Source organism: Perognathus longimembris, chromosome 28 (assembly GCF_023159225.1).
Source record: "Perognathus longimembris pacificus isolate PPM17 chromosome 28, ASM2315922v1, whole genome shotgun sequence".
In the NCBI taxonomy this organism is placed as follows: Eukaryota; Metazoa; Chordata; class Mammalia; order Rodentia; family Heteromyidae; genus Perognathus; species Perognathus longimembris.
Genome location: NC_063188.1, coordinates 60,806,060 through 60,819,258, shown reverse-complemented (window position 1 = coordinate 60,819,258; position 13,199 = coordinate 60,806,060). Strand labels below are relative to the sequence as shown.

At 41.3% G+C, this 13,199-nt stretch overlaps 1 protein-coding gene across 4 annotated transcripts in view; it reads left to right on the top strand.

Moving 5' to 3' along the window:
* The window catches only part of Taf1 (TATA-box binding protein associated factor 1), a 103,780-nt gene that overhangs the window by 34,658 nt on the left and 55,923 nt on the right, over positions 1–13,199 (top strand). For all 4 annotated transcript variants that reach the window (XM_048335807.1, XM_048335806.1, XM_048335804.1 and 1 more), the window contains 7 exons: positions 4,075–4,224; positions 4,676–4,795; positions 5,264–5,439; positions 6,887–7,065; positions 7,998–8,211; positions 9,175–9,340; positions 12,625–12,836. In XM_048335807.1, coding sequence (XP_048191764.1) covers positions 4,075–4,224; positions 4,676–4,795; positions 5,264–5,439; positions 6,887–7,065; positions 7,998–8,211; positions 9,175–9,340; positions 12,625–12,836 — 1,217 coding nt within the window. The remainder of the gene's footprint in view (positions 1–4,074; positions 4,225–4,675; positions 4,796–5,263; positions 5,440–6,886; positions 7,066–7,997; positions 8,212–9,174; positions 9,341–12,624; positions 12,837–13,199) is intronic.

Sequence of the window (13,199 nt, the reverse complement as noted above, 5' to 3'; positions counted from 1 at the left end):
GTAGCTAGGATTACAAGCGTGAGCCACTGGCACTGAGCTTAAAATCTTTTTTTTTTTTTGCTCAATGGGCTATATGCTTTTGTTTTTTATTTATTTATTAATTAAACAAGTTTTTTTGACAAGGTGTTGTGCAAAACGGGTACAGTTACATAGTAGGGCAGTGTGTATATTTCTTGTGATATCTTACACTCTTACACCCTGTTTTTCTTTCCCTTCCCTAGGTCAGGTAGACATATATACAATACACAGTGTATCAAAAACGTATACAGTAGCCACATGGCCTACGCCAAAGGAAATTCGCCTAGGGCTTTAAATGTAATGTCAACAATAGGGTTTGCTTATCCTTGTCTTATATGAACGTACATACATAGCTTTTGAGCTATTGTGATACACTGAGAGGTCTATTTTTGACCTTTATATGTTGAGTAATTGTTTGGTTTTAGTTACATAATGTAGGGTCGCTGACCCAAACCTGTGGGAAATACCATTTGACAAGAAGTTTTTGGTTTCACAGACCTGGTCTCTACTGTCTCCCCTTCCCCCCACCTTAACAGTCATATATTAAGGAGATCATGCCCCTTTGTTTTCTGTGTTCTAGGCTTGTCTCGCTCAATATTATTTGTTCAAGTTCTGACCATTTCCCTGAGAATGCCAATATTTCACCATTTCTAATCGCTATGTAGTATTCCATTGTCTATAGGTACCACATTTTTTAAATCCATTCATCTGTGGAGGGGCATCTGGGCTATTTCCATATTTTGGCTATTGTGAATTGTGCAGCGATAAACATGGAAGTGCAGATGTCTTTTTGATATCTTGGGACCTGTCGTTCAGGATAGATGCCTAGGAGTGATATGGCTGGGTCATAGGGTAGGTCTATGTTGAGCTTTTTGAGGAACCTCCACACTGTTCTCCAAAGTGGTTGTACTAATTTGCACTCCCACCAACAATGGAGGAGGGTTCCTCTTTCCCTGCACCCCCTCCAGCATTTGTTGTTGCCTGAGTTCAGAGTATAGGCCATTCTGACTGGAGTGAGGTGGTATCTCAGGGTTGTTTTTATATGCCTTTCCTTTACTGCCAGAGGTGTTGAACATTTCCTCATATGTTTCTTTGCCATTTTTATCTCTTCTCTTGTGAAGTCTCTCTTTAGCTCCTTTGCCCATTTCCTAATTGGTTTACTGGGCTTGGTGGGGCTTAGTTTTTTGAGTTCTCTGTAGATGACAGATATTAGGTCTTTGTTGCTGTGCTGGTAAAGATCCTTTCCCATATGGTTGGCTGTCTTTCTAGTTTGGTGGCTATGTCCTTAGCTGTGCAGAAACTTTTTATTTTGTTGTAGTCCCATTTGTCGAGTCTCTCTCCCCTATCTGTTGTGCCCCTGGGACTCTATTCAGGAAGTTCCTTCCTGTGCCTACAAGTTCTAGCGTCTTTCCTACTCTGTCCTTCAGTAGTTTCAAAGATTCAAGTCTGATGTTGAGATCCTTGATCCATTTTGAGTTGATCTTGGTGTATGGTGATAGGCTTGGGTCTACGAGTTTTCTGCATATGGCTGCCCAGTTCTCCCAGCACCAGTAGTTGAAGAGGCTCTGTTTTTTCCATTGTATGTCTTTAGCTCCTTTGTCGAATATCAGCTGACTGTAAGAGTGCGGTTTTATTTCTGGGTCTTCAATTCTATTCTGTTGGTCTTCAGGTCTGTTTGTATACCAATACCAGGCTGTTTTTGTTATGATGGCAGTGTAGTAGAGCTTGAAGTCTGGTATCGTGATACCTCCTGCACTGCTTTTTTTGCCTAGAATTGCTTTGGCTATTCTAGGTCTTTTGCTGTTCCATATGAATTTATGGGTTGCTTTCTCTATTTCAGTGAAGAATGTAGCTGGGATTTTGATGGGGATTGCATTGAATTTGTATAACAATTTGGGCAATATGGCAATTTTCACTATATTGATTCTGCCTACCCATGAGCATGGGAGGTCTTTCCATCTCCTTGTGTCTTCTTTGATTTCCCTTTTTAGATTTTTATAGTTCTCATTAAATAGATGTGTCACGTCTTTGGTTAGGTTGATCCCTAGGTACTTTATTCTTTTTTTTTTTTTTTGGCTACTGTAAATGGTATTATTTCCATAGTTTCCTTTTCTGCTTGTACATTGCTGGTGTACAGAAAAGCTGCTGACTTTAGTGGATTGATTTTGTATCCTGTTACTTTGCCAAAATGGTTTATTAGGTGTAGGAGTTTGGGAACTGAGTTTTTTGGGTCCTTCAGATGTAAGATCATGTTGTCTGCGAATAGGGATAGCTTGATTTCTTCCTTGCTGATGTGGATTCCTTTGATGCCCTCCTCTTGCCTTATTGCTATGGCTAGGGATTCCAGCACTATGTTGAAAAGAAGTGGGGAGAGTGGGCATCCTTGTCTTGTTCCTGAGTTTAGGGGGAATGACTTAAGTTTCTCTCCATTTAATATGATATTAGCAGTTGGTCTGTTGTATATGGCTTTTATTGTTTTGAGGAATGTTCAATCTATTCCTGTTCTCTCCAGAGCTTTTAATAAGTGTCGATGTTGTATTTTGTCCCGCACCGCCTTCTGTCTCAGTCGATCTGCGCTCTGTCTGGGGTCTGTGGAGCTCCTGCTGTCTGGACTCTCCGCTCCTGGCGTGACTTTTCAGATGTTGCTTCTCTGATCGCTGAAGGTCTGCGGCCCCGTTTGCCGGCGCTGGGTCCCCTTTCCCAGCCTGGCCCTATTAGGGCCGGGGTCGGCGACAGGGGGTGGGGGGAGTGGAGGGTGTGGGGGGTACCGCAGAGATTTTCTGGCTCTGTGCAGGCTATAGGCTCTTCTTTTTTTGTTCTTTTTTGTTTCCTGTGTTTCTCTGTTGCTTCTGGTTGTTGGGTTTGCTGGATTCTTGATGGGGTGTTGGGTGCTGGAGTTCCCAGCTCACTATTCGGTTGGAGCGAGTTGGGGTGCCTCCCTATTGTGACGGCGCCATTTTCCCTCTCCCTTAAATTCTTTTCTTTTATTTATTTACATTTTTTTGTCAGTCGGGCTTGAACTCAGGGCCTAAGTGCTATCATTGTGTGTTTTTTGTTCAAGGCTAGCCATAGCATCACTTCCATCACTTTCCTGGTGGTTAATCGGGAATAACAGTCTTACACTTTCCTGCCAGGACTGGCTTCAAACTGCAATCCTCAGCACGTGACAATTCTTAAAAATTTTTTTTGATGGTACTAGGGTTTGAACTCAATAGTCATACTTTCTAGTGAGGCACTCTGCCACATGAGCATGCCTCTAGCTCCCACTTCTCTTAAATTTCTCTTTCATTGGATCGGAAAGTACCTTTTGATCAAACCACTGTCAAGGATGGAATGAAGTTTGGTTTCATCCTGCTGTTGTTGGTACGTTATTTGAAAGTGTGAGTATGTACATACTATTTAAGAAGAATTGTGCAATCAAGTTCAATCTGCTTTGTGGGCACCGTTAAGGTAGAGGCAACACTTAAGTATAGAGCATTGAGTGAAGCCTAAGGGATATGAGGCTGAGAGATACCACTGTTCCTTACTGCAATTAGGCTCTTTATCTCCATTTTACTGGCATTATTTGACTTTTTTTGTGCTGTCTTGGGGCTTGAACTCAGAGCCTGAGCACTATCCCTAAGCTTTTTTTTTCTTTTCCTGTCGGTCCTGGGTTTGAACTCTGGGCCTGGATACTATCCTTGAGCTCCTTTTGCTCAAGACTAGCACTCTACTACTTGAGCCACAGTGCCACTTCTGGCTCTTTCTGTGATTAATTGGAGATAAGAGTCTCACCGACTTTCCTGTCCCCAGCTGGCTTTAAACGGAGATCCTTAGATCTCAGCCTCCTGAGTAGCTAGGATTACAGGCATGAGACATTAGCATCCAGTTTACTGTCATGATTTAAGACTGTCAAAGATAATAGTTAAGTACTGGGCAACTATTTAACAGTTGATCTTTGTGGCTAATGTAGAAAGCATGGTATTGCTCATTGTCCTTTTTCTCCCCCTTCTAACTAATGACTATGCATAGTGCAAATGTTTCCCATGTCTGTGAGACTCCTTTCCTGTACTTTAGGTGCGAACTGCTCCTTGGAACACCACAAGAGCTTTCATTGCCGCCATGAAGGGAAAATGTCTACTGGAGGTGACTGGCGTGGCAGATCCCACAGGCTGTGGTGAAGGTTTCTCCTATGTGAAGATTCCAAACAAACCAACACAGCAGAAGGTGAGGTTGTCTTGAATTTCTAGTTAAAAATTCTTTTTTCTTAGTCAAGCTCCAGTGCCTCATGCCTATAATCCTAGCTACTAAGGAGGCTATGATATGAGGATTGCAGTTCGAAGCCAGCCTGAGCAGAAAAGTTTGTGAGTCTCCTGTCTTCAATAAACTACCAAAAAAAAGCTGCAAGAAGAAGCAGGACTCAAGTAGTAGAGTGCTAGCCCTGAGCAGTAATACTCAGGGACTTACATAAAAATTCTTTTTTCTTTGTATCTAAGAAGTTGTACAAAGGAGAGATTGTCTGTATTTCTAGGAGGAAACAAAGGAGGAGGAAATGAGAATTGGGGAGTGAGATGGAGTGGAGGACCTGGAAAGTAGTTAAGTAGGCAGAATGACATAAATGAGTACTATAAGGAACTGGACTCCTTAGGATTCTCACTTGTTTTTTTGTTTGCGGCAGGATGATAAGGAGCCTCAGCCAGTGAAGAAGACTGTGACAGGAACAGATGCAGACCTTCGTCGCCTTTCTTTGAAAAATGCCAAGCAACTTCTGCGTAAATTTGGTGTGCCTGAGGAAGAGGTGGGTGTAAGAGAGGAAAACTTGCGACTCCTAGGAGCTTTATGTAGAGAGAAAAGTATAAGAAGCAGTATTAATATCTGAAGTGCTTTGTGGTGTATTCATTACAGAATATCCTAGATGCTTTTTCTTTTTTCTATTTTTTTTTTGTTAGTCCTGGAGCTTGAACTCAGGGCCTGAGCATTGTCCCTGGCTTCTTTTTGCTCAAGGCTAGCACTCTGCCACTTGAACCATAGCACCACTTCAGGCTTTTTTTGTATATGTGGTGCTGAGGAATCAAACCCAAGGCTTCATGTATATGAGGCAAGGTACCACTAGGCCATATTCTCAGCCCCCCTAGATGCTTTTTCAGGAGTTGACTTTCCCAAAGTTTAAGTCTGCTTAATCATGTTCCTAGTTTTTCTTGTAAATTCTTGAATGATGTGCATATATGTATATATTTATATGACTGTATGTGTGCTTGTCTCGTAGATTAAAAAATTGTCCCGCTGGGAAGTTATTGATGTTGTACGCACAATGTCAACGGAACAAGCCCGCTCTGGAGAGGGGCCCATGAGTAAATTTGCCCGAGGATCAAGGTTTTCTGTGGCTGAACATCAAGAACGTTACAAAGAGGAATGTCAGCGCATCTTTGACCTTCAAAACAAGTATGCTCTCTTTGCTGTTTCTATTAACCCATAGCATTATTTTAATAAATGTTATAATACCAACCTACTTTAAAAAAAAAACAAGTATGCTGTTTCAGTGCTCTAGGAAGCTCAAACTGGAAAGGGGAGAGGTCCTACATATTATGCCTTTGTTTTGTTTTTGTGTTACTAGGGTTCAAATTAAGGACCTTGTGCATGCTAAGCAAGTACTTTATCACTGAGCTTTTATCTGCAGCCATTAGTTACTATTTTATAATGAAAAGGAGCTCATCTAAAAATGTGACTAGGTATCTGAGTTATTAGGATAGTATCTACAGTAATATGAGAAGACCTGCTCCTTTCAAAGGTACTTGGTAAAGGTTTTGAGTGTCAAGAAGGTGCTAAGCTTGAGCTCAGATTTTCATGGCAGTCTACTAGGGTTGAGTTTAGAGGCTTTAACAATAGTAATAGGGTTTTTTTTCCCGAAGATTTAGTTCTGAGACAATAGTAAAGTGCTATTAAAAATGGCCTATGAAATTGGGTGTGGTGGTGTGTGCCACTAATTTTAGCACTCAGGAGGCTGAAACAGAAGGATCAAGAGATTGAGGCTGGGGCTGGGGATATGGCCTAGTGGCAAGAGTGCTTGCCTCGTATACATGAGGCCCTAGGTTCGATTCCCCAGCACCACATATACAGAAAATGGCCAGAAGTGGCGCTGTGGCTCAAGTGGCAGAGTGCTAGCCTTGAGCAAGAAGAAGCCAGGGACAGTGCTCAGGCCCTGAGTCCAAGCCCCAGGACTGGCCAAAAAAAAAAAAAAAAAGAGATTGAGGCTAACCTGAGCTATAGATAATGCAATATTAAGGGTGTCACATCTTAGAGGATTCTGCATATGCTTTGTGTGTGTGCATACATGAGTGCTGACACAGGCTTGAATTCAGGGTCTCACACTCTTGTAGCTTTATATTCAATGCTGGTGTTCTGCTTACAGCCTTTTGCTTATTAATTGGGAGTAAGAATTTCATGGACTTTCCTACCTGGGGTGGTTTGGAACTGGGATTTTCAGATCTGAGCCTCCTGAGTAGCTAGAACTACAGGCATGAACCACTAGCACCTGGCTCTGTGTTTGTTTGTTTTGGTACTGGTCTTGGGGCTTGAACTCAGGGCCTGGGCACCATCACTGCTCAAGACTAGTGCTCTACCACTTGAGCCACAGGGTCACTTCCAGCTTTTACATGGTTAATAGGAGATAAGAGTCTCACAGATTTTCGTGCCTGGACTGGCTTTGAACCCTGATCCTCAGATCTCAGCCTCCTGAGTAGCTAGGATTACAGGTGTGAGCCACCAGTGCCCAGCTGAGTATGCCTTTTAAAGGATTGTTCATCATTTTTTTTTGCTTTTGGTACAATCATATCTCTTTAAGTCTTTATACTTTAGTATATTCTCTGGTCTTAATTTAACTTTTTTTTAGGGTTTTGTCATCAACAGAACTCTTATCAACTGACACAGACAGCAGCTCAGCTGAAGACAGTGACTTTGAAGAAATGGGAAAAAATATTGAGAATATGTTGCAGAACAAGAAAACCAGCTCTCAGTTATCACGTGAACGGGAGGAGCAAGAGAGGAAGGAACTACAGAGGATGCTACTTGGTGAGGGTAGTGGGTTTACAGACAAACAAGAAAGAGAAGGATCAAAAAAGGAGCATAAATAACTGCAGACTATAACTGGAGGCAGAAAAAGTAGGTGATAAGTATAGAAAAATCTATAGGTGAGGTAGAAAGATTTCTGTAAACTGTAGATTTGTCTGTGGGGGACACATTGAATAGATACTGCCAATTCATTACTATCAGGTACTTGGGCAAACTGGGGCTCTCATGCTTTACTTCAAATGAGCTTTCTAGGCATTCATCCTAGTGGGTAGCAGTTGTATTGGTTGTGTGTGTGTGTGTGTGTGTGTGTGTGTGTGTCTGTGTGTGTCTCCATCTGTCTGTCTGTCTGTCCTGGGGCATGTACTCGGGGCCTTGGTACTGTCCCAGAGCTTTTCTGCTTAAGGCTAGTGTTCTACCACTGGAGCCACAATTCCACTTCTGGCTTTTATAGTATCTTTAGATCTCTTTGGAAAAAAGAAATTGGCAGTATTAAAATAAAGTCAGGAAGGGATAAATCAGTGTACTCTTGGGGCTCATGGTTACTTTGATATTACGTCCTGGGACTTGAATTTATGGCATTGGCACTGCCCTTAAGCTTTTTTGCTCAAGGTTATTAGCATTCTACCATTTGAGCTATAGATCTGTTTCTGGATTTAAGTAGTTAATTGGAGATAGAGTCTCACAGACTTTCCTGCCCCAGGTGGCTTTGAATTACGATCCTCAGATCTCACCTCAGGAGTAGCTAGGATTACAGGCATGAGCCACTGGCACCAGCTACTTCTGGCTTGTTGCTAGTTAGTCTTATGGACTTTTCTGCCTGATCTGGCTTTGAACCTCTATCCTCAGATCTCAGCCTACTGAATAGCTAGCATTACACACATGAACTACCTAGCAGGGAAACCTTTGTTTAGAAATCTTTTTCTTCTTTATAGCTGCAGGTTCAGCAGGAGGAGGGAATAATCACAGAGATGATGACACAGCTTCTGTGACTAGCCTTAACTCCTCTGCCACTGGTCGCTGTCTTAAGATATATCGCACTTTTCAAGATGAAGAAGGTAAAGAATATGTTCGATGTGAGACAGTCCGAAAACCAGCTGTCATGGATGCTTATGTGCGCATACGGACCACAAAAGATGAAGAATTCATGTGAGTTCTTTTAAATTTTTAAAAATTTTATTGCTATTATAAAGATGATATAAAGAGAGGTTACAGTTACATAAGTCAGGTAAAGAATATATTTTAGACACTGTCACCTTTTCCCTCACTCTCCCAGTCATGTGAATTTGATTTACTACTTTGAAGTGCGATGATGAGAACGTGTACTTGAGTTTTAGTGATAGAATTGTACACAGTTGTCCCTGGAAGTCTGTTATAATGGAGTACCATCTTGCCTTTATTTTTTTTTATTTATTTTTTTTTTTTGGCCAGGCCTGGGCCTTGGACTCAGGGCCTGAGCACTGTCCCTGGCTTCTTTTTGCTCAAGGCTAGCACTCTGCCACTTGAGCCACAGCACCGCTTCTGGCCGTTTTTTTTTTTTTTCTGTATATGTGGTGCTGGGGAATCGAACCTAGAGCCTCGTGTATCCGAGGCAGGCACTCTTGCCACTAGGCTATATCCCCAGCCCACCATCTTGCCTTTAGATCTGTTCGTTTGAGCAGAGACAGATCACCAAATGACAAATTATTTATTTGCTATGAAATAAAAGCGTGTTATTTTTCTGCCAGGGTTCTTTGCTTTGTGATTGTTTTGCAAAAATCTTAGGAAATTCATGCCTGTAAACCTAGCACTATAGAAGCAAAAGCTAGAAGGTTATGAGTTCTGGATTAGTTTGGGCTGTAACAGTGAGTTCCAGGGCAGCTCAAGCTATATAGCAAGACCCTGCCTCAAAAAAAAAAAAGAAAAGAGAGAAAAAAAATGTAGAACTTACTTGGGATTTAAAAGATGCCTGTGCTGATGGAGTGCCATTGAAGGTAATGGGAGTAGTATATGGTTCCTTTTATTTTAGCCTGGATAGATTACTTTAGTTTTGTGATGTTACCTGTCTACACAACATTCTTGATTTAGGTTTACTTATGGTCTTATGTCCCCCCAACTGTTTCTGTTGTTCAGTCGAAAATTTGCCCTTTTTGATGAGCAGCATAGAGAAGAGATGCGAAAAGAACGGCGAAGGATTCAGGAGCAACTGAGGAGGCTTAAACGGAACCAGGAAAAGGAAAAGCTTAAAGGTCCTCCTGAGAAGAAGCCCAAAAAAATGAAGGAACGCCCTGACCTAAAAGTAAATTTATTGTGGCTTGGTATGGTGGCACGTACTTATAATTCTATCACCCAAGGCTGAGGCAAAGATTTCAAATTGAAAGCCAGTCTGGGATACATAGGAGACCCTATCTGAATACACAAAAAGAATTTGGTATCTTGTGGTATAATTACAACTCCTAAAGCAAAGGAAGAAAGCATATATTTTTCCTTTAACTGTTATCATTTCCTTACTGAAAATTACTGCAATACTGTACATTTTGGAAGTGCTTTGTCTGTTTTGGTGTTACCAGTACTAGTGCTATTGTTTTCATTAGGTGTCACTTACCTTCATTTGAAATATTTTCTAGGCATCAGTGTAAGTACCTTGCATTTCTTTTCTTTTTTCCCCCATTTTATAAATTGTTATTATAAAGGTGATACTTACAATTAGGTAAATTAGGTAATGAGTACATTTATTTTTGGACAATGTCACCCCTTCCCTCACTCCCAGTTTTTCCCTCCTGTCCCTTGCATTTTAGTTTATGTATTTATATACTTTCAGTGCTCTGGGGTTTAGACCTAGGACTTCATGTATGCTAGGCAAGTTTTGTACCCCAGAGCTCTATCTCCAGCTCTATCGTCTTTTATCTTCTTTTTGTGTGTGTGTGTTTGTTTTTTTGGGGACTTGAACTTGGGGCCTACAAGCTATCCATTAGCTTTTTCATTTGAAGTTGATGCTGTACCACTTTAGCCACACTCTGCTTCTGGCTTTTTGGTGGTTAATTGGATATAAGTCTCTTGGATTTATCTGCCCAGTTTGGCTTTGAACCATAATCCTCAGGTCTCCATTTCCCAAGTAGCTAGGATTACAGGTGTGATCCACCAGCACCCTGCTCTATATTCCTTTTTTAAAAAATTGTACTTACTAAAAGTCATAATGAGCCAGCTTCCACTGGCCAACACCTGAAACCCTAACTACTCAGGAGCTTAAGGCTTAGAGGATCAAGGTTTGAAGCCAATCTGGGCAGAAAAGTACCAGGGATTACCTCTCCAATTAACCAGCAAAAACCCAACTGGAGATGTGACTTCAGTAATAAAGCACCAGCTGTGAGCAAGAAAGCCAAGCAAGTGTGAAGCTAGTATTTTCAAAAAAGTAAAATAAGATGCAACAAAATAAAACACATGCCATATAGTTTGTTTTGCATCACTGAGATAGGATTCCAGACACTAGTATTTATGAGCTACTACTATATAATGTACATCATAAGAAGAAACAACTGTGTTATTGAAGAAAACTATGAATTTGGAAACAAAATGTCTGAATTTAGGTTCTGGTTTTGCTACTTAATCATAAGCTTTTCCCAAACCTGTTATTTTTTTCTTTTTTTTTTTCTTATTTATTGTCAAAGTGATGTACACAGAGGTTACAGTTTCAAATGTTAGGCATTGGGCTGGGGATATGGCCTAGTGGCAAGAGTGCCTGCCTCATATACATGAGGTCCTGGGTTCGATTCCCCAGCACCACATATACAGAAAATGGCCAGAAGTAGCGCTGTGGCTCAAGTGGCAGAGTGCTAGCCTTGAGCAAAAAGAAGCCAGGGACAGTGCTCAGGCCCTGCGTCCAAGCCCCAGGACTGGCCAAAAAAAAATCAAATGTTAGGCATTGGATACATTTCTTGTACTGTTAGTTACCTCCTCCCTCATTCCCCCCTCCCCCCCAAACCTGTTTTTTCCTATAAAATGATACTTTTTTCCATGTAAATTGCTGTTATTAACATCTACTGAAGCCATATTTAGTGTTCCTCCAGCATGTGAAATTAGCCAAGTATGATAAAGTATTTTCTCCACTTTACTGATAAGACTGGGGTCTGAGATACCAGAGGGACTGAGTTATAAAACTTGACATGGGCAATTGATACTACTGAAGCTTTTCCTGGTTTTGACCAGGGGCTGAGAGTCTACACCACTAGTTGATTTTGTTTGAACTTCCAAATCTTTTCTCCTGCATATTTAATATTATCACATTTCCCAACTATCATTTTCTTTGTATTTTTAGCTTCTTTCTTTTTGTCAGTCCTGGGGCTTGAACTCCGGGCCTAAGTGCTGTTCCTGAGCTTCTTTTGCTCAAAGCTCCCACTCTACCACTTGAGCCACCATACCACTTCCAGCTTTTTCTGTTTATGTGGTACTGAGGAATCAAACCCAGGGGCTTTACGCATGCTAGCCCACATTTCCAGCCCCCTTAACCTCATTTTATTAGTGTATATTAGTTGTACATAGGGGTTTCACTATGATATTTTCATACATGCATATAATGTACTTTGATCGATTTCAACCTCTCGGGTTTTCTTTTTTCTTTGCCAGTCCTGGGCTTGAACTCAGGGGCTGGGCACTGTCCCTGGCTTCTTTTTGCTCAAGGCTAGCACCCTACCACTTGAGCCACAGTGCCACTCTGGCCTTTTCTATATATGTGGTACTGAGGACTCGAACCCAGGGCTTTATATATACGAGGCAAGCACTCTACCACTAGGCCATATTCCACCCCTGGTTTTCTTTTTTAATGTGTATGAACTATATGAGAGAGAATTTCATTGTGGTGTGTTTCTATACATTTATACAATGTATTCCAATGGATCTCCCTCTATCATTCCCTTATTCCCCTACCTCCTTCCTAGTACAATTCCAGGAGATTTTATTTTCATACATTCAGATAAACTATTTTGACCATATTAATCCTCAGAACTCCTTTTTCTTTGAGCCAGTAATTGGGCTTGAACTTTGGGCGTCAAACCCACAGCTTGGCTTTTTTTCCTGGTTAATTGGAGATGAGCCTCACAGATTTGTCTGCCCAGGCTGGCTTCAAATTATCTCCTTATATCTCAGACTCCTGAATAGTTAGGATTACAGGCACTGGTACCTGGCTTCCAGCCCTGCTTTTTGACAATTATTTTGCCTCCTGCTCATTTGCACACATGGACACAATTCACTCATGCTAGAATTCCTGCATAGCTGGGAAAATAAGTGAGATAAACAGTACTGAGCTCTTTTAAGAAGGGGGCTTGCCTTAAACCACAACCCTTACAATCTCAGTTTCCAAAGTAGAATTATAGTCATAAGCCACTGGCACCTGGCTCTGACTTGATTTTTTCAAGAAGTTTGTTATCTTTACTTTTTTGTCTAGTGGCTTCTGTTCTATTAGAGCAAGATTTCTGAAACCGTGTGTGTGTGTGTGTGTGTGTGTGTGTGTGTGTGTGTGTGTGTGTATAATATTTTTGCTTACTTCTGACGTATTCCAACCTACTTAACAGTTTTTTCCTTTTGCAGCTAAAATGTGGAGCATGTGGTGCCATTGGACACATGAGGACAAACAAATTCTGTCCCCTTTATTACCAAACAAATGCCCCACCTTCCAATCCTGTTGCTATGACTGAGGAGCAGGAGGAAGAGTTGGAAAAGACAGTCATTCATAATGATAATGAAGAACTTATCAAGGTTGAAGGGACTAAGATTGTGTTGGGGAAACAGCTAATTGAGAGGTAAGAATAATAAGCAGGAAGTACTGTGGGAGAGATCTATTAGAATGTTGGTGGGTAGCACTGGTGAATGTGGTATGTTCTCTAAAATGGTATAGGAACTATGGTGGGTTTCTATCAGTAATTTAATTGATGGCACTAATACAAATTCCAGCACTTGCTAGGCACTACTAGCCTTTGGCACTCTCCCTTTTTATTCTTAGTTACTATATTTACAAGATAAAACTTACCTGTTTATTTTACTGGAATCGAACCCAGGACCTTATGCACTATAAGCTAGTGCTCTATCACCAGACTACATCCCCAGCTTTCCCCACCCCCACCCCCACATTTTTTGTACTATGCAGTATAAGCTAGTGCTCTATC